The sequence below is a fragment of the Delphinapterus leucas genome, chromosome 8 (genome assembly GCF_059928025.1).
Source record: "Delphinapterus leucas isolate spDelLeu-1000000601 "Yukka" chromosome 8, BTC_Dleu_Yukka2, whole genome shotgun sequence".
NCBI classification, from domain to species: domain Eukaryota; kingdom Metazoa; phylum Chordata; class Mammalia; order Artiodactyla; family Monodontidae; genus Delphinapterus; species Delphinapterus leucas.
In genome coordinates this window covers 19,928,804-19,949,195 of record NC_143136.1, presented here as the reverse complement: position 1 = coordinate 19,949,195, position 20,392 = coordinate 19,928,804, and the positions used below count along the sequence as shown (strand labels likewise).

The window sequence follows — 20,392 nt, the reverse complement described above, 5'->3', positions numbered from 1 at the left end:
TCACTCCTCAATCCCTGTCTGGTTTCTGTCACCACCACTCTATTGAAAATATGCCTTTGAAAATCACTGGGGCCACCTAATTGGCAAAAGCCCAGTGAATTTTCCTGAGTCCTTGTCATGCTCTCTCCACAGTGATATTGCTAACCTCCCACCCCTCCTCCTGGAAACCCTTTACTATTCTGACTTCTGTGATGACCGGCTGTCCTAGTGTCCTCTCTCTGTCCTGAACATTTGTTCTTAGTCCCCCGTAGGACCTCCATTCCCTCGTGGCCATTTCATTCTAAGTTCTTTTCTCTCCATGCCCTCTGACATATCGAGATCTCATCCATGCCCAAAGCTTTAACCTTTATCTTTGTGAGAATGACTCCCAAATCTATAGCTCTTTCCACTCTTTTGAGCTCCAATTCTGGATGTCTGATTGCCTTCCATACATCTCTACCTGGAGGCTCCACTGTCACTCAAATTCAACATATCTAACACTGAGGTCTTCATCTTACACCAGACCTGCTCCTCCTGCTAACTTCTGGCTTATTAATGGAACCATCATTCTGTTTCTATTCATGGAGCCTCAGAATTATCTTTGATGTCTTCCTCTTCTTCACCTACTACATCCAATCAACTTGTAAATGCATCAGTTCTCATCCCACCACAGCATCCTTGGCACCCATCTCTTCTTTTTCATTTCCATGGTCAGCACCCTAACTCAGCCCCCATCACCTAGGTTAGCTAATAAGCTCCTAGCATCTCCCAGCTCAAAGTCTCTCCCTTTTTGTATCCTTTCTGCCCAGACCCACCAGATACATCTTCCTAAACTACAGCCCTGATCATGGCATCCTCTCCTAAACACAGTAATGGCTTCCTACACTGCCACTAGGTAAGATTCAGGCTCCTTAGTCTGGTATTACAACCAAACAGACGCAGGCCCCAGGCTACCTTTCTTGACGCTCTCTCACATAGCCTATATGCTCTCAATCCACTCTATTCTTCAAACATGACTTAAGTTTTCCTGTCTTCATTATGAGCCCTCTCTCTCCAATGACCTCACCATTTTCAAAGTCCTACCCATCTTCCAAGGCTCTGTAAAAGCCACACTCAACAAAGAGCCTCCCCAATCTCTCCAGCTGACAGTGAGCTTCCCTTTTTCTTCATTCCCACAGAACTTTCTTCATACCTCTCTTATTACAAATAACTTCATTTTAAAGTTCCAGTTCTTTTTCCCCTTTCTAAACTCTAGACTCCTTAAGGATAAGATCAACTTCTGATTTCCAATATGCATTGAAATCTCTACCTCTAGAGACACCTGAGATCAGTACAGTCACAGAATCAGGATCATAAGATAACTTGATTGGACTCAACAACTATGACTCTTATTTCCTTTTCTTGTCTTGTTGCACTGGCTGGGATATCCAGTACAATGTTAAATGATAGTGGTGATAACAGGCATCTTTATTTTGTCCCTGGTGTAATGGGAATGCTTCTAATTCTAATGTTTCACGAGAAAGTGTGACATGTGCTACAGTACCTACCCTTTGTCAAGTTAAGAAAACTAACCCTACATACTCTGAGTGCTAAGCTGAAATAAGACGTAAGGAGTAGTTGGATCAAAGTGGGATGAACCAAGGACATAGAACTGAGGTATAACAGCCTCAGTTGACAGCCAAGGAAAAAAAGCAGACTTGAGGGAGAAAGGCCAGGAGAAACCAGATCATACTGATGACCATATAGAGGTTCTCCCTCAGATCTGAGGTTACTCATGTTGAAGCTTACATTCCAGCTTCTTGCAGAAGAATGTAAAATGAGAAGAAAAAGGCAGTGCTGAAAGTCTATCCCTTGGCTCCTAGACTGTTCTACAAATTAATCCTGCCGGTGCATCTTTATCTACACAAGCACTGCGGATAGGGCTACTGAAGAAGTTGTGCAAGCAGGGCCTGCTGACATAAGAAATACTGTTCATGACAGGGCATGGACCCAAGAGGTCCTTTGTAGCCCTGGAGACCAAATATAACTGTCCCCTCTACACATCTTATCCCTTCTCCTGACTGAGTCACTCACAGTTGGTGGAGGAGATGACAGCAGGGTTGGAGGACACAGGTACTGTGCCAACAATATCCCTCCCTCCATATGACTTCTTGGCAGCCAAAACCTGAGCAGCTACAGGATATGGAGGTTGAGAAGCAAGACCTCAGAAACTGGTAGGAGAGAAAAGGATGAGGTGAAAGCCACTACAAGATGGACATCCTTCTAGGGCCATTAAAGTATGGCTTCCTTCTGAGCAAGCTCTGGGAGAGCTATACAGAGGGTTCTGTGAAAAGGAGGGAACTCATCCTGCTCCCCCAGAGAAAAGCCCCTTGGATCCTGCCCATTATTAGAGTGTCACTATTCCTCAGGCCACCACCCCAACTCTGTAAAATATTGAGAGGGCCCATTCCTCTCCCTTCAACAAAACCAGGAGGAAAATGGTTTCTGCTGACAAGCCAGGTACTCCTTATCTCATGGGCCCAGATGTAGACAAAAGTAGAAGACACCAGCCCCACGGGGACCCCCATGGAGCATTTCACCCCTCGGGTTATAGAGCTACTCATCTTATGTTTTGACTCTTGGGTAAAGACAATGATGTGATGCTACCAGGGCAGGTGAAGTCCTTGATTGCCAATTTCCATAGTGTGAATACTGCCATTATGGCCAATTTCAAGTTACCAATAGTTGAACTGGGGGCTGTGCTCTGCTCTGAAATACAGGAGCAGGGAGTCCATGCTGCCACACCAGGTCCTGGACTCAAACCCAACAGCCAACTGGCCTGGCCCCAGCTACTTCCCTAAACCCATCATCCATCCTCAGGGACGGTGTCTCCCTTCCTCCCTGTAGCTGGCATGGTGACTCAGCTTCCCCTAAATTTAGGAAAAGGGACAGAAGGCAGAGTCAGCTGCCCAGGCTCCCCTTCTGCTCCCTGACTACCCACCACCCTGTCAGCTGAGGGGCTTGGCACAAGGTCCCCCTCGCCCCAGGCTCTGGTCCACCCTGGTCTGGGCTTCACCTCCACAATAAAACCAACTCACAGGATTTCCCGCCCAGTTTGGCTGCCCCCATGGAATGGTCACAGGCTTAGGCCAGAGGGAAGGAAGGGAGCCCTTCCTGCCCCTCCCAACATGGCCCTGGACACTCTGCCATTTCTTGCCTTTATCTCCCCAGTAAGCTCATCTGGTTGCCCCACTCTGTCTCCTCTCTCTGGAGGATAATAAGTCCATTCTCTGATAGGAAATGGGGCTCTGTTTCTCAGTGCCTGCTTCCCGTACAGAGCTGGTCCTAAAGCAAGGACTAGCAGGACAGCTGAACAAGAAGATGGACCTTGGCCTCCCCAGAAACGGAGAAATATCCTGAAAGGACACACCAGGGTTGAACACTCAGATGGAGCCCAAGGGCTTCAGGACACCCTCTCAGGCATTGCTGCGCCTCTGGGAGGGCTCAAAAGGGAACTGGAGTCCACAGAGGCCTCCCTCCAACCTTTTCCAGGCCTTCCCCACTGCAGGCAGCTGCAGAGAGCATCTCCTCTCTGCCTAGAAAATTTGTACTCCAGCCCTGGAGTCACCACCTCCAGGAAGCTTTCCCTGATTGCCCTAGGTGGGAAACCTTGCTTTCCCAGGCTCTGGGGCTTTGTTCCCCACTTCTGTTGTAGTACACATTGCTCTCTGTTAGAATTATCTGTCTGTGTACCAGCTCCCTCACTAGAACGAAAATTCCTGATCTTTGAACCTCAGTGTCTGGCTTGGAGCCTAACAGGCAATGAATGCAGGAAGGGATGGCTGTCATGTGGGCTCCTGACAGCCTCTTCCCCAGGCCAAAGCAGCACCCGCTAAGGCGTGATGGCTGGGCCTGCACCTCGCTCCAGCAAAACCAGCCACGACCAGAGAGGGAAGGTGTGGAGGGAATAAGGAGGGGATACCCAGAACTCATGGCCCCTGAGGCTCTTACCTGCTACCCGGTGGGCCACAAGCCCCTCCAGGTTCAATGGCTCCTCCTCTGGGGTTCGGGATGGGTCTGAAGTCACCTCCTTCGGTGGAAGCTGAGGCTGAGTGGTGAGGCCAGGGAGAGAGACTGGGGGCAGCTGAGGCCCCGGAGAGCTCTGGGTGTTTGGAAGGAAGGCAGACGAGGAGGAGGCAGCTGGGCTCTTTGTACGGTAACTCTGGTTGGGCCCCGTTAGACACGGCTGATAATCATAAGGTGAGTAAGGCCTGCCAGGAGGGACAGACTCCAGGGAGGCCCGGGGAGCAGGCTCAGGGGTGCCCAAGGAATGCCCACTGGGGATGTAGCCAGATCTGGACTGGGTCAGTGGATGGGACTGGGAGGAAGAGCCAGAGAGGGGCTGGGAGGAGAGCGGGGAAGCGCCGGGCCAGGCCCCAGGGACACTCTGGGACTTGTGCAGTGGGGCGGCTGCCGTGGCTGGCTCCAGATCCAGCATCAGCATATTGAGGGCTTCGATGGACTGCTCGATCTCCTGCTGGGAGGCCGCCCGCGGGAACTCGGGAAGGCCAGGCATGGGGGGCTCTGCCAATGGCTGGGGACTGGGCCTGCTGAGCCCGAAGCTCTCCAAGTGGGCTCTTTCCTGCTGGCGAGGAGGTGGGTGAGGCTGCCAGGAATTCAGGCCCCTCTGCACAGCCTCCCGGCTGCTCCCGCCCCGGGCTGGAGCTGGGGGCAGCTGGGGCTTGGTTTCCGGAAAGGACTGAGAGCGGAACATACCACTGGGGTCATGGCCATAGTGGGAGGTGGTCATTGACTGTGGCCAGGCTGGGTGGGGCCCCTCCTGCTGGTAGCCAGCTAAACTCTCCTGTGCAGAGTAGGAGGGTCGCATGGGGGCAGGGTGGCCAGCTTGGGCAGGCACTGCCCGTCTGGCAGACTCATAGGGGTATCCCCCGCCATTGACTATAGGTTCCACAGGGTAGGGCTTGTCCAGACCGTTGGTCAGTGGAGACAGGGCCTCCGGGTAGCCCCCCTCACTGGTGTTAGTGACCCCATCCAGGGAGGACAGTGTGCCCATGCTGCCCACACTGTGCCCATCCTGGTTGGGCAGCTCATCATCCAGGATGTCTGTCTCCCGCTCAGATGCCAAGGCCCTGCCATTGACGTGAACCTGGGCCGGGACGACATGGCGGCCAGAGGAGGGCGCAGCAGGGCCCCCCGCCAGGCGGGACCGGAGATGCTGTGTGTGGTACATGGTGCCTTGCTTCTCTCGCTCCAAGCCAAAGCCACTGAGCAGGCGGTCCAGCTCACGCTTCTCCTTGGGACTCAGGGAAGCAGGGGCACTGGAGGGGCCGGGGGCAGGCTCATCGGTCTTGTCTGTCTTGGTGGAGGCTGTGGAGTTGCCCGAGTCGCTGCTCACGGAGAGGGTGTGCTCCACGTGGTTGGGGGTAGCCGACAGAGTGGGCTGCGTGGCGTTGACGGCCCCGGTGCTGCCGTGCAGGGAGTCCTTCTTCTTCACCTTGGCGTACAGGCTCCCATCCAGGGGTCCCTGCGTGTGGCCCACAACCTCTACAAGAGAGGGACCAGAGGGGAGACAGACAGCAGATGTCAGTGGGAGGCGGGACATCTTCTATTCTCCCGAGGAAAGCAGCTGAAAGCTTCCCTTCCCTGGATCCCCAAAGGGAATCCTCTCAGCACCCCGAGATAGAGCCAAGGTGGCAGAGGGCAAAAGGACAAAAGGACTCTTTCCCCGAGCTTCTGAGCAGAGCCCTCCCCTGCACCCAGGGTCAGGGCCAGGCAGTGGAGTCCAAGGTTGGGCCGGGGTCCTGGGGGCAAGATGCCCCAGTCCAAAGCCTGGATCTGGCACTGCACTCGTTTCCCAAGGACCTGGGGTGTTGGGCCGAGATGGGGTCCAGCAAAGGTGGCAGGCCCGGTGTTAAAGAGGACACAGTTTCCCTCTGAATGCCAGGGCCCGTGGAGGTTCTGGAAAGGAGCTTCAGGGGCCAAGGGTGGAGGGAGCATCTTAGGGATTGAGGACACAAAAGTAGAGGTTTTCAGCAGGGAGAGGTGCTCCCTGTGCCATTTTGTCTGAGATGCTCTGGGGACCCCGTGAGCAATACTTTCTCTGAAAGGAAAAAGTGAGCGCTGGGTGGCTAGAGGCCAAAGGGCTGACTCAGGAACGAAGAACTTCCCTGCCCAGAGGAACTCAGTGATTTCACACCCTGTACAGTCAGCAGTCCAGCTTCCAGCCTTGACACACACACACACACACACACACACACACACACACACACCCCTCCCTTCCTCCGCCTCCAAGGCAGGCCCCCAACTGGCAAGAAAAAAAGCCCCCTCCCAAACTCCAGCCCAGACACCAACAATCACACACACACAGAAAACCAAAAGACATCCAGAGACACACACTCCCAGCAGAAATCACCCAAATCAAAAACACCCGGACGCATGCACTCACGGAGTACGCCAGACAGCCCCAGCACCGCGGTCAGAAAGAGCAGGTGTGGATACAAATACACAAATACTAATGTTAACAGCTAACATTCAGGGAACGCTTTGCTACGTTTACACATACGTTATTTCTAATCCTGTGAGTCAGGGTTGTTATGCCTATTTTAAAGACGGAGAAACTGAGACGTGAAACCATTTATTTGCAGACACATAGTACTTGGTAAAGCTGGGATTTTAAATCAGAACTAATTTAAAATTTTTTTGAAAACTAAATTAAAATCAAAGCTAAAGCAGAACTTCAAAGACCACACAATTTTTTATTATTCTACACTGTCATATCACACACACACACACACACAGAATAAACACATAGAAAGTAGCAATACCCCAAAATAAATACTGAAATTTAAAGCCACAAACATTTCAGAAAATACAAGCTCCTACCATGCCCAAGGATCAGCCCTCAGGCCAGAAGTGGCAGCCTCTAAAAATAAACACTCATACAGAAGTCCACGGCCAAAAACAAGTGATCAGACAACCGCAAAACAGGAACATCCTGATCAACACACACACACAACAAACCACAGGCCAACCAAATGACGTCACCCAAGCACTAGCACCGACATGCCCGACAAGGCACATCGTCCACATACACCCCCTGGGGGCTGGAGGCTCTGCCCATTCACTTAACTCTCCAGAACCATCTCTCTGCGCCCAGTTTTCCCTGGGGCTTTGGGGTCTCAGCCAGCAGCAGGCCCCAAGTGACACTGGGCCAGAGTGTTGCCGCAGCCCAGGGCTCACAGGGATGGCGCTGGTCTGAACTGGAAAAGGGTTTTGGCTGAGAAAGGTCTGATTCTCCGAAAACCTGCCCCTTGTTCCGGGACCCCAAAAGGCTACTAAGATGCAGTTATACACATGCTGCCTCTCCCAACTCACATGGCATCATCCCTAAAGGGGCCGAAATGTAGATGAGAAGCTGCCCCTCATGCTGTGTCCTTCCAAAGAACCGGGCTCCATGTTATACACACAAAAAAGAGACTCTGGCTGGCTGTTTCCAGAGGAGAAAAAGTATTGCAGACAGAAGGCTCTCATCCACTCAGATTTTGGAGGGTGGTTTCCGTGAGGATGGGCCCCTCATACCATTTAGTGGCAGTCCGAAGAGCTGTCTTTCCTTCTCACTGTACCCAGAAAGCTGCTGGGCCATTCCTAGGCCCTGGCCCTACTCTCCAGCCCACACAGTGAGATGACAGAGTATTTCTCCTGGGCCTGGGATCTCCTCCATCCCCTGAAGCCCCTCATCTCCCAGGTCCATGCGCACATAGGCCGGGAAGCAGCGGGGAGGAGCAAAGCAAAGGGTAGAGTGTCCAATGGCCTCTCATTTATACTCAGAAGGCAATGAGAACCACTGGGTGCAAGCCAGAGCAGACCTGAGAGTATTCCTTCCTAGGAGAAAGCAAACCCACTCCGGCATCTCACTAGGGTTCACAAAAGAAAAGCTGTTGGCAAGAAAGATAAGAAAGCATCTTCCGGGCTTCCCTGGTGGCGCAGTGGTTGAGAGTCCGCCTGCCGATGCAGGGGACACGGGTTCGTGCCCCAGACCGGGAAGATCCCACATGCCGCGGAGCGGCTGGGCCCGTGAGCCATGGCTGCTGAGCCTGCGCGCCTGGAGCCTGTGCTCCGCAACGGGAGAGGCCACAACAGTGAGAGGCCCGCGTACCGCAAAAAAAAAAAAACAAAAAAAACATCTTCCAAGACAGGGAGGGAGAATTCACACTGATTACCACTACCTGATATCTTGGCCCTCTGGGCCACGCCTTACTCTTCACTGACTTTGAAAATGCCAATATCAAATTTATTCTGCCACGACGTCATTTACCACGACGTGGGCTACTGTTCACAAGAACAACATCAGGATGATAACTGCCAGGCAACTAAGACTTAGTAAGAAAATCGAAGAAGTGTAAACTGTTTAATTAAATCCCATTTGCCAAGTACAAGTGGAAATGCCTGTTCCTGATCTCAAAGAAGGGGCCGGCTGCTCCTGATGCCCAGTGCTGGCAGCATGCTCCAGGCTGTGCTACACCTGCACTGGGTCATCTTCCTTTTCAAATCAAGAGGAGAAACTGAGGACACCCAGGCCCCTCCTAGGTCTGTCAGCCCCCGTGAGGGCTCTGCTGAAATCCCAGTGCACCTGAGGGGCACGAACACCTGCTGCTCCCATCAGGCGTGAAGGAAAGTGCCCACATCCCTCACGCCATACAACACGCTTGTCATCCCCTTCTCCCCATCAACCACGTCCACACTAAGAGCTATTTACCAGGACCGCAAGAAGCCGGAACACCATGTCGGTTTCAATCTATTAAGGCAGGAAGGGCAAAAGAGAGAGGCGGGCAGAGCAAAGGGGAGTGAAACAGAGTGGGGGAGGAGGAGAGGGGACTTCGAGAGGTGAGGGGAGATGGCTTCAAGGCTCTTAAGGGGCCACCAGATCCATCTTGAAGTCCCAGCAGCCTCTATGGGCCCAGCCAGTTCAGGTAAAAACATCTCAGATGAGAGGGAGTTGGACACCCAGTGGGAGGGAGCAGGAGATAGAGGGAGGGACCTGCCTGGATGGAGCTGTGGGTGCTGAGAAGGGGAAACACAAGGTACAGGCAGCCCAGGGGGCTGAGCTCCCAGGCCCCCAACCCGGGCCAGCCTGGACATCCTGCCCATTTCTCTAGGGAAGTGGAGAAGTCTCTTCAAGGCCCTGCTTGCTTTGTCTGATTATGCCTGGCTCTTCCCACAGCTGCTCCAAGCCCTGGACTCCACCCTCAACGCTGAGCTGGATTGCAGCAAGGGGCCCTTATTCCACGGCAGCCGTAATCCAGATGTGCGTGTCATGCTTCTGGAAAGCTCTGAGGAAAATCCCCAGCTGACTTGGACGTGGACCTACTCTCTACTCCCTACCCCCAGGCTCCCTCCAGTGAACTGCGGAAGTTCGGGTGTAGCTGGAAGCACAGCACAGGCCAGTACGCAGGAGAGGAAAGATGTGTCCATTCCACACACTTCAAAAGGAACACAAGAAATAAACATGGGATGCTAAAGTGATAAAGGGTTTGGGCAGTTGCTGTCTAATTTTGATGTTCATAAGAATCTCCTCAGGGGATTGTTAAAAAAATGTAGATTCCAGGGCCCCATCTCCAAAGATTTTCACGCATAGATCTAGGGTAGGGCCAAGAATCAGCATTTTAACTAGCTCTCAGGGGCTTCTGGGTAACATCTTGAGAAACCTTGACCCAGGCGGTCAGCGTTTTGAGCCCTGAGGTTAAGGACCTCCGCTTCTCTCACTAATGTCAAGTGGGGAGATGTCACTTATTTAGGTGTCAGAACAGACAGGCCAACCGGGAAAAGTCAAGGGTGCCAGCCTGGTGGACTGCAAGAAAGTGACTCAGTGACGAGAGACCCCTCCCTGTCCAAGAGCAGACCCGTTGTGCACAGTGAATGATTTATTAAGGTCTTCAAGATGGGGCCCTTCATGATAAAAAGTCCTTTGGGTCCATGTCCAGCAGAACAAAAGCTCATTACAATACATTACCCGGAGCAGTGATGACCAACCAACGTGGAGGAAAATCAATGCCGTGCCAATAGGAAGAGGCACGGTGCCCACCCTGGACACAGGCGGTTTAGAGGCAGACGGGGGCCCCAGCAAGCCAGGAGGGGCTCTCAGCTCCTTAAACGTGGGAATGAGGCATCAAAAACCACGTGTGTCGGGCAGGTAGGTGAGCTTTGACAAACAGTGAAGCTTGGCCAGGACGCAGCCAGGAGAGCAAGTTCTGGGTGTGTTATCCCTTTAGCCACGACCTCCTCCCCAGCCACGGGGTGGGGAGGGGGGCTGAGGCTGGGGGGGAGGCGGCTACTGAGAAGCGATGTGTGAAAGCCAGAGGAAGGGTACCAGGGAGGCCAGAGGGATGCAGTTCTAGAGAGGAAGCAGAGCGGAAGGGCCCCTCCCTCCCCACCCCCTCACCAGCTCACTCAGAAGGATGGCCCCCATCTTAACGGCTAATTCAGCTTGTGTTAACCACTAAACCTCCTCCACCACACGAAGCCTGGCCTCTGAGCCCATCAGGTGAAGATTCAGACGCTTACTCGCAGGTTTACTGAGCGACAGGATTCAGGCGCTAAGCACCTTGAGTTAGGCCTGGCACATCCACAGGCACGCTAACCTCTCCCCTTGCCGGCCATGCAGACCTTTTACCATCTGGCCCCCACCCGCCTTTTGAAGCCCCCCCTTCACTACCCTCAACACTCCAGACACGCCCCACGCTACTCACACTACCCACGCGCTCTTTCGCACCCTGGGCCTCGCACACGCTGTTCCCGCTCCTGAAAGGCCCTTCCCCACCCTGCTCCCGCAACTCCCAACCTCCCTGGCAAACCCCTTCCTCCTCCTTCAGGCTTAGTGCGAACCTCTCTGGGAAGCCTCCCGTGGCCTTACCCCTCTCCTACAGTCCGCCAGACTCAGACAAACCTTTTTCCTGTTCCCACTGCGCTGTTCCCATGACCGTAACACTGGTCACCCACTGGACAGACACTACTGTCGACCACGTTTGTCTTCCCCACTAAGTTCCTTGAGGAAGGTCTTGACCTCTTTCTCTCTCTCCTCCAGTCCCTGGTTCGCAGAGAGTACCATTCACAATGTGGTCTATGTCAACAGTGCCTCTTGGAGTTCGATGCGCAGCTCACACAGCTATGTAGGATGGCCCTACAGAGTGTAAGGCCTGGCACACGTGAGGTGTCCCATCAAGCTTCTTGCATGACATTAAATAAAGCTTTATATAGTCCTGTCAGCCACTGAGATACTGTTCTCCCACTGCCACCCAGAGAAGTGGAAAATCAGGGACTCAAGGTGGACCTCGAGCTTCTCCCAAAGGGAAGAGACACCGTAGCCAAAATATCATGAAAGACGGGTGTTGGTAGCACAGGCTGGACCCCGTGCAAGTCCTTGTAAATTGGCTGAGCCAGAGCCCACCCTATGGCATCCCCCACAGGACGCCTCAGCCACACTCTAGCCCAGTCCAGTGGACATTCGCTCTCCTAGCCGAGGACCCCCTTGCGGTATCTGAAGAATTCCCCCCAGAATGCCCAAATACAAATTTTGCACATAATTTCAGAGGGGTGATGGACACCCAGGGTAGGTGTGTGAGGAGGGGTGGAGGATGGAGAGAGCTGTGGGGAACCTCAGCCCCATGGCTCGAGCATGGCCTGGGGGTCCTCCTGAGACGCCCAGGCAACGGCAGCAGGGACCTCCCGTGGCCCATCTGTGACAGTCCCGGACTCCACCCATGCTGACCTACCCAAGCAACCCTCGCAGCCAGCCAGGGCCTGAGGCAGCCCTTTGTTCGAAACACAGCTTACAGAGAGTTCTAGAACTTCTCTAAATAGGAAAGGGCTTCCTCGGGGGCTCTGAAGAGCTTCAGAATTAGGGGTTGAAGACCGAGTCTCTGCAGGGGAACCACAGAGAGGAGACACAGCCTCTGAGAGGCAAAGCGAGCAGGTGACAGGTGCAACCTCAGGGACTCAGGGCCACAGTGGGAAGTGTCCACTGGTGCCACACTGACAAGCACGGGGCCCTATGGGTAGGGACGGATGAGTCCAGGTGTGGCAGACACCTGTCTTTCTTCCTGTTTAGCAGCACTCAGAGGGAAGCCACTGCATTTTCAGATACTGGAGAGAAGAGAACAAGATTCTTCCCAGGGCTGCTGTCAATCTTTACACAGGTGGCTCTGCCCCCTGTACAAGGGACCTCACCAGGGTCACCCCAAAATCTGCCTCTGTGGACCCAGGGAGGGTCCACACCTGGCCGCCTCCGCCAATCTGCCGAGGCAAGAAAGAAGGAGGGAGGCACTAAGCCCAGGGCCCAGACGGAGCCCCCGTCTGAATTTCAGAAGATGGAGAAAGTCACCATACAAACAGAAATGGAAACCAGAGCCGCCTCCCACCAGCGGCTCCTGCCCGTGGCTCCCGGGACCAGCTGAGCCGTGAGAGCGTTTTAAAAGCCATGGGGTTTGGGGAGCTGACGTGCCTTGAGGGCTCAGTTAATCCACTGCCCACCCCTCATCTTACAGGACAATGAGCTCTGTAGGCTCCGGGAAGCCCCCGAGGTCACCCAGCTCGAGGGCTACAGACTCGCCTCCCTGCTTCCAAGTACAGCACTCTTCCCCCTAATGGCGCTTCAAGGTGAAGACGCTGGAGGAGCCTGGGGGGCGGGGGCACTCTCCAGCTGTGGCTGCAGACCAAGAACCTCACGATATAAGATACGGAGCTGGGTCAGGTGATGATGAGAGATGTGTCCCCAGGGCCTCCTCAGGAAGGACCCACACACTTTACACAGATACCATCTTACTTGCATTCCTCCAGAGAGAGGGGAGTAGGCACAGAAAACCTCACGGTGACCTTTCTTTCAGACCCAAGGGACCAGGGCCTGGAGGGTGAGTGACCGGCCCGGTCACGGGCCAGCCCACGCCAGTGGGGTGAACGTGAACTTGCACACCAGCCTCCTGACTCCAGCCTGGACTTCAGCTCCCACGCCAGGCACTAGAACCAGAGCCTGGCACTCCCAGTCCCCTCCCTCGGCCTATCTGGGCAGCAGATATCACAGGCACACTCCGGATGGTAAAAATAGCTCCTGAGCCCACAACAACCGACGTCCTTCTTTGCCAGGCCAGGGCACCCGCCTGGACACTCAAAGATTCCTGGCCAGGGGCACAGTCGAGCCGCCAAGAGCCCTGCCAAAGTTGGGAGAAAGCCATGAATGGGAGCCCACAGGAGGCCAGTGGGGGAATGGTCAGCCCCGAGGGTGCCACGAAGTTCAGACCACAGAACTGGGGTGCGGGTGCTGTCCTGAATAAACAGGAATGTTTCGGGGGCGAGTCCATGCCTCTGCCACATGCCCTCTGCCCATCCCATTCTCTCCCGCCATGAACCACTACCCCAAAGGGTGAGGCCGCTCAGATGCACTGCCCCCGTCCAACGCAGCAACCCCTCAGACCTGAGGCGGCGGCTCTTACACATTCCAGGGCAGCGAGTCCAGGAAGGAGGTGGCCAGGTCAGCCCCACCTGCCTCCAAAGGCAACGCCAGGGGCCACAGCCCCACGCAGACCCACGCCCTTACCCAGTCCAGGTCCACGGCAGCCCCCAGCCCCCAGGCCCAGAAGCCACCCTCCACCCTCTCCCGGGATTCAGCGGAGAGCCACACGAGGACACATACGGGAGAAACAGCCGCCCGGCAGACACTTACCCTCTGGACAGAGAGGGAGCGAGGGGAAGGAAAAGAAGCGCTCTGAATTGATCTCTGCTCCTTGTGCCTCAAGTTTCAAATAATCCGTCCATGGCTGCAGCTCCCAGCGCTGTCTGTGTCCTACTTGGGCTCCCTCGGACTGTCAGAGGTGGGAGGAGCCAGTGCCGCCTGCCTGCCTGCGCTGCCCGTGGCTCTGGAGCACACACACACACACACACACACACACACACACACACACACACACCACTCCCTCCCTCTGCCTCTCGCTCACGCGCACGCTCGAGCTCGCGCGCTCTCTCTCTCTCTCTTCCTCTCTCTCTCTCTCTCTCTCTCTCTCCCTCCCTCTCCCTCTCTCTCTCTCTCCCCCTCTCAGCTCGGCTTGCTCTGCCTCACTCTGGCTTGTAGGAAGCCAGTGGGATAAAACTCTGTCTGTAATTTCAGCCAGCTGGGTCCCCAGGGCTTCACTTATCATCCCGTAGCTATGCAGCTCTTGAATGACATCACAGTGGCTTCCCAAGCCCTCCACATGGAGTGAGAAGTGGCCAGGCCAGCCCATCTCCGGCCCCAGCTCCATCCTAGTCCAGCGATGGCCCCAGTCCCGTCCAGGCCCAGCACAGCCCAGCACAGCCTCAGAACTGCCCCGGCCCGGCCCCAGTCCCAAACCCACTGTGGCTCCAGGACCCAGAGAAGAAGTGGGAGAAAAGCGGCTGGGATGTGAGGGAGAGGGAGAGGGAAGGGTGAGAGCTCCTATGAGGGTATTGAGATTTATTTCCCCAAATTTTTCCACATTTTTTTCCCATTCTCAGCAAATGAAAGGCAGAACAGATGACAACAATTTTCCAGCTGCTGAACAATAAGGTGGAAATCTTTTTTTTCCTCTCTCTCTCCCTCCTCGCCACCCAGCACACACCCGCCGCAGGGCAGAGTCTAGGAGCCAGGACACTTCCTTGGCTTATAAAAGGAGGAAAACCCCCACAAGCTCCTATATCTCCCAGAGGTGACCCTGGGACCTAAATGGAGGCACTGGGGTATCACACATGCAGGATGCTGGGAGGGATGGGAGCCCCAAAGTGAGATATGCAGTGCAAAGCTTTGGATTCTGACCCAGGAAGCTTGACCGTTCTTGAGGCCTGACTTTGGGAAGGCGAGTGTGTGTCTGGCTCAGGACACTGACCTGCCGGGCCACCTGAGATGCCTCCAGGTCACTGGCTACTGTTATTCTGTTTGTTCCCACCCATGACAATCACGAATGGCGGAGAGGATAACTTTTTGGAGTGTAGGTGATGTCTACCCTCACATCTAAGCAGCTAGATCCAAAAGAGCCCCCTCAGCTAGAAGCCACACGAGCTGCCCAAATGACCCCACCATCAACCTGGTGTGCCCTGAAAAGTACCAGTAGTCCCTAACTGACAGCAGGACACCAAATTCCATCTCTTATTCGCATTTCAATTGGATGCCCAATCCAACTCCCACAGGCAGTAGGGGATGGCCTAGGATTTGCAGCCAGGCCAGCAGTGGCTTCGAGGCCTGGCGTCTCCTTGACCGAGCCCCAGTTAGTTTGCCACCCCAAAGTGCTTCTACAGCCACCCCACGCTGATGCCCAGACCTTTCACAGACAGGTCGGGCACCGCAGGCCCGGGAGGGAGAGGCATGCCGGGTGCAGGCCACCTACTTCTCCGTCTTCGGAGCAGACACCTCATCCCTAGCCCCCTCCCCACTGCCAGCATCACTAGCTTCTTTCTGAGAGTAAAGAAGAAAAATAAGAACAAAAATGGTGCTCTGTACTCTGGCCCTTGCCCTGTCTTAACGGCATTTTCATTGATGAGATGGGGAACACCCCAGCCCAGCGTCAAAGACTTCCCAGAAACCATCAAGAATGGGGAAGGGAGAAGAGGGGTTGCATGCCTCAGGCTCCAAACTGGGGGCAGAAGGACTTCCAGTTTACCCAGCGCAGGGCTGTTGTAAGACCACAGTTTGGACAAACTACTGTAATTATGCTCTTCCCTCCACAGAGCCTTCCGCGACTAACTGAGAAACGCCAGGCTCTTGAAAGGGTATGGTCAACCAGTCCACCCAACAGTCCCTACCCTTACGACAGTGTTAACCTAGATTTTATTTGCATACGACCTTCATGTTTATCTGCACATCTGAATCCCATCAATAGTAGTATTTTGATAAGATTTTGTAAAATTTTTAAAATAAATTTAACTTCCAAGTAGTTCAAAGCATCAATATCCATGATATCACAGATTTGGTTGTGAAAGCTATACACTTTCTCTTCTAATATGTTTTAAAATAAATAGACTTAAAATCATTTCATATATAATTACCAGTCTGGCCAATGTACCATACTTTGGAAACACCACCATACAACAGTCTCTGTAAGTAGCAACCCGATCCCATGGTTCTCTGCTACCATCCAGGGACTGGCTGCACCAGAAGGCTCTGGGGAGTTTTATAAAAACCCTGACCCCCCTGGCCCCACCCCAGACCTCCAGAGGCCGAACTGCCAGGGGTGGGACCTGGGAATCTGAACTGTAAAACACTCTCCAGTGGAGAATGCTAGGCAGCCAGGTTTGGCAAAAAATGGTCCTAGCTGTACTTCACTGTTTTCAATTATAGGGATCTTACTCTCTACTCCAAAAGCCCATTTCATCATTAGATGGCTCTAACAGATAGATTTTAGCTCCCTGACTTTTCCACTAACCTTGTGGTGCCTGATTGGGTGGCCCAGACAAGCCAAATCTCAACCACATGAGAGCTTCAGACACTGAATGGGATGTGCAAGTAGTCCTCCGGAGTGTCTCCTTTGACAGACAAACCTCCCCCACTCCCACCCCCAAAGTCCCTGAGCCCACCGTACCTCTCTTTGCTTCTCCTCACCACCTGAGCACTTGTTACCAGTGGTTTTTATCACTGAAGCAAGGGACGACCCATGTGGGCCCTCTGACCTACGAGGAGCACCACAGGCCTATCACCTTCCAGTTTCTGGAAACCATGCCTTTAGTAATGCAACCTAAATTTATACCCAGCCCTTTTGACTCGTTTCACTTCAGCATCTTCCAGGAACACAGTGGCTAAGAACACGGGCTTAGGGGTCAAGCCAACACTGGTTTAAATGCAGACACTACTACTTACTAGCTTAGTGCAACCCTGGGCCAATTACTTAATTTTTCTGAGTTTCAGTTTCTTTATCTATAAAATGGGTATCTCAGAGAGTACTGCAAAGACTGATACAATGCGTGTAAAGCACTCAGCACAGTAAAAAGCACACAGAGGTGCTCTAAATGAGGCAGCCACATATATACAACCACCATCACCTCGACATCTGCTTCCCAATCCTCCTTCCCTACCCGGCCCACCCTGAACAGCACCTCGGTGACCCTAGCTCACTGGGCCCAGATGAAACACACCCAGTGCTTAAGCTTCAGGACATATCATTTGGCCTGTCCTTTCTCTGCTCAAATATCATGGCATTGAGTGTCCAGCAAAGAGAAGAGTCTCACATCCCAGACTCTGAGGATGTGATGTTGTTCAATCAACAAACACTGGGTCTGTCCCAGCATCAGTTACTGCCAACAGTATGCCTGAAAATGTCGCCCCCTCTCCCCACTCCTGAGATGGCTTCAACACCAAGGACCAAGAGGAGGGAGGGGTGGCATCTTTCCAGACCTGGTTTTTTGCTCTTTCTCATAAGGAACAAAATGACTGAGTGTTTTGGTTTCTAAGAAACCCAGTCCGAGAACAGAAGCAGGAAGCGGAACAGAGTGTCTTCACTGAAGGGCTACCTCACACCCTACGAGTGTGAGAGGTGAGGTCCCAAAGACAAGAGACTGAGGAGACAACTAGACCGGTGGTCCTCCCCCGAGGCGATGTACTCTCCAGGGAACATGAGGCAATGGCTGGAAATATCTGGGGTTGTCACATCTAGAAGAAATGCTATTGGCATCCAGTGGGTAGAGATGCTTCTAAACATCCTCTAACACACAGGACAGTCCCATGTCCAATGTCAATGGTGCCATAGCCAAGACACCCCGAGACAAACTGAGGGCGGAAGGAGTTTGGGGTGTGAGAGACAGAGCTCGGGACTGACTCAGGAGTCCTGGGTCCCAATCCCAGCTGGGCCACTAACTCACCTTGTGACCTTGGCCAAGTCATTTCCTGGGCCTCAGTTTCCAAAGTGGTAAAATGAGAGAAAAGAGCAAGTTGAGCTTTGCACTCTCAAACTTCTGGTTCTAAGCAGAACACAGGGAGGAGGAGAAAGGCCTGGCGTCCCAAGGCTCAAGGTATGAAAGGTCTGGGCGGGGCGAGGGAGGACCCTGAGGAAAGGCCACTGCCTGGGCTGGGTGTGGCGCAGGATGTGACATAGAAACAAGTCACAGACCCCCGCAGGACCTCCTCCCCACCTCCCAGCCCAGCACAGAGGGAAGGCAGGCCGACCCAGAGCTCAGGGCCCCCCTCGCACGGCCCCAACCTTCCAGGGTCTCCACATGGTACCTCAGGAAGGCAGTGGACAGGGCCAGGCTCAGGAGCCTGTTCCCTGAGAGTTGGGCAGGAGCCTCTGCACCAGAGGATCACCCAGGAAGGGAATCGCCAACTCCCAGGCAGATGGCTGAGCTGGGCAAGGGTCAGGGTAGATCCACTCACCTCCCTCCTGCCTCTCCCCACTCGGATTGCCCCCGCCCCGGGGCCTGGACACCACTTCAGTAGCAGTCCTCACTTGGGAAGGATGGAGGGAGAGTGGGGAGAGGGGCCGTGGGCTTGGGGAGCCAGGAAGAATGAGACAGCACAACGGAACGGGGAGGGTGCGTTTTAACTATGTGCTTGCACATTAATGGATGTTCTCTCCTTTGCTTCCACAACTGCCCTTCAAGGTAGATCCCTGAAAAAGAGACCGAGGCTTAGAGGCTGTGGCTTGATCAAGTTCACATTGCCAGTCTCACTGATGCTCAAGTTCTTTCTACTTCCCAGAGAGGAAGGAGGAAGGAAGAAGGAGAGGGACGGGCAAAGGATGAGAGCTTGGAGCACCCCATGGGACGAAGGGAGTGGAGGGTAACAATCAAATCACAATGTTGGTTTAGAACAACCCGCCCAAACCCCACCATCCAAATGAGTGCTGTCCCCATCAAAGTGGTCCCTGGGAATTTGTATGCCTGTATCCTAATGATGCTGCCAGGGTTCAAAGCATTTCTGGAAACTTGTAGGGAACTGCCTCAGAGCTGGTTCACCACTCACACAGTGAACCCGTCTTTGCACTTAAGGTCGATCCCATGTCAGTGGTGCTCAACAGGCCCACTAAGTACCTCACCTAAGTACTGGTTACCAGACTGGCCGTGCTTCATAACGACAGCTCCCTTCACTCTGTGGGGTATGCGGGGGGCGAGGGGTCTGTGGGGTTCTGTGCACGAGTGATGGGTGTTTGCAGAGGGCTCTCTGTGGTTCTGTTTTGAGTGGGTGTGGGATCTGGGCGGTCTCTGCTTCCTTTCCCAAACGGGTCCCTCTGCGTGCATGAGTATAACAAGGCTCAGGTAGGCATCTCCGTGGGGGTCTCCCGGCACTTGTGTGCAAGCTCACACACATAAGCAGGTGTGGGCCAGAAGCCGGAAGGCCCTGCTGCAGGGGGACAAGCTGGGAGTGACCCTCTTCATCCACAGGAGCTACAGCACCATGGGGCACAGGCCTGGACAGGAGACAGGAGACAGGGAACCAGCCCAGGCCTCTTTCTAACCTTGTGAAGAGTGCCCGCCTGGCCTTGAAGGCTGTTAAGCAGTGTGCAGAAAAAGCGGGACGGAGAGGCAGAAAGGAAGCAGGAAAGATCTGAGAAGCTTTGAGCTTTCATATCAAAATCTGATCTCACTGCCCCTGGAGAAGGAGAGCAAACGCTGAGGAACACTTTGCGGCTGACGGTTTTTTAAGCAATTGAAGCAACGCCAGGCGAAAGTCTCCAGTGAGCACCGGGGCACTGACTAGCCGCAAGGATGTAAAGACATGTCCGCGATGAGAAAGGATGAGAAAGGCCGCCAGCAGCTCCTGGCTCCCAACCACTGACAGCTCTGCACTGCTTTCCAGAACCAGAGGGCCCCACCGGCAGCCTGGATAAGCCGGCTGGGGCTGGACCAGGCCCTGGCCCTGGAGGGTGGGAGGGCAGTCCAGCTGGCCTGCCATCTGAGGCAGGATGCCCCGCGTCCCTGCAGGAGAGTCTTGCAGGTGCAAATAATGCTTGAGCAGAAAAAAAAGAAGGGCAGGAGAAGGGGGAGTTTGGCAAGGCTCCCAAGGCCCCTTTGCATGCAGAACCTGCTGGGGCTTTGTCAGAACCCTCTAGACACTGCCTGTTCTTTCACGTTCATGCACCATGGTCACTCACCCTATCTGGACAGGTGTGTGGGGTGGAGGATTCTCCTCAACCTCAAGAAAATCCAGTCCTGCCACCAGCTCCCCTTTCTCATGTGCCTCAAAAGCAAGACAGCTTTCCTGGAAGTCAGACCCCCACCCCGCCTGCTGCAGCTAAAACTTACTCTCTCCAACTCTGCTCTCCAATCCCTAACTGGCCACCGTACAGTACACAGACCTAGAGAAAGTGTTGTCTGGCAGCAACAGCAGTAGACTCGGGGCGGCGGGGGGGGCGGTCAAAGGGCCAGAGTACTAAGGAGTGATTGTGCACAGGCCTCAGTTTACTCCTCTGTGCAATGGGAGAGTACAACC

General features: G+C 54.0%; 1 protein-coding gene across 10 annotated transcripts in view; it reads right to left on the bottom strand.

Moving 5' to 3' along the window:
• TNS1 (tensin 1) overlaps positions 1 to 20,392 on the bottom strand; it is a 238,877-nt gene that overhangs the window by 45,747 nt on the left and 172,738 nt on the right. For all 10 annotated transcript variants that reach the window (XM_089916383.1, XM_089916382.1, XM_089916375.1 and 7 more), the window contains one exon: positions 3,970 to 5,523. In XM_089916383.1, the coding sequence (XP_089772509.1) occupies positions 3,970 to 5,523 (1,554 nt within the window). The remainder of the gene's footprint in view (positions 1 to 3,969; positions 5,524 to 20,392) is intronic.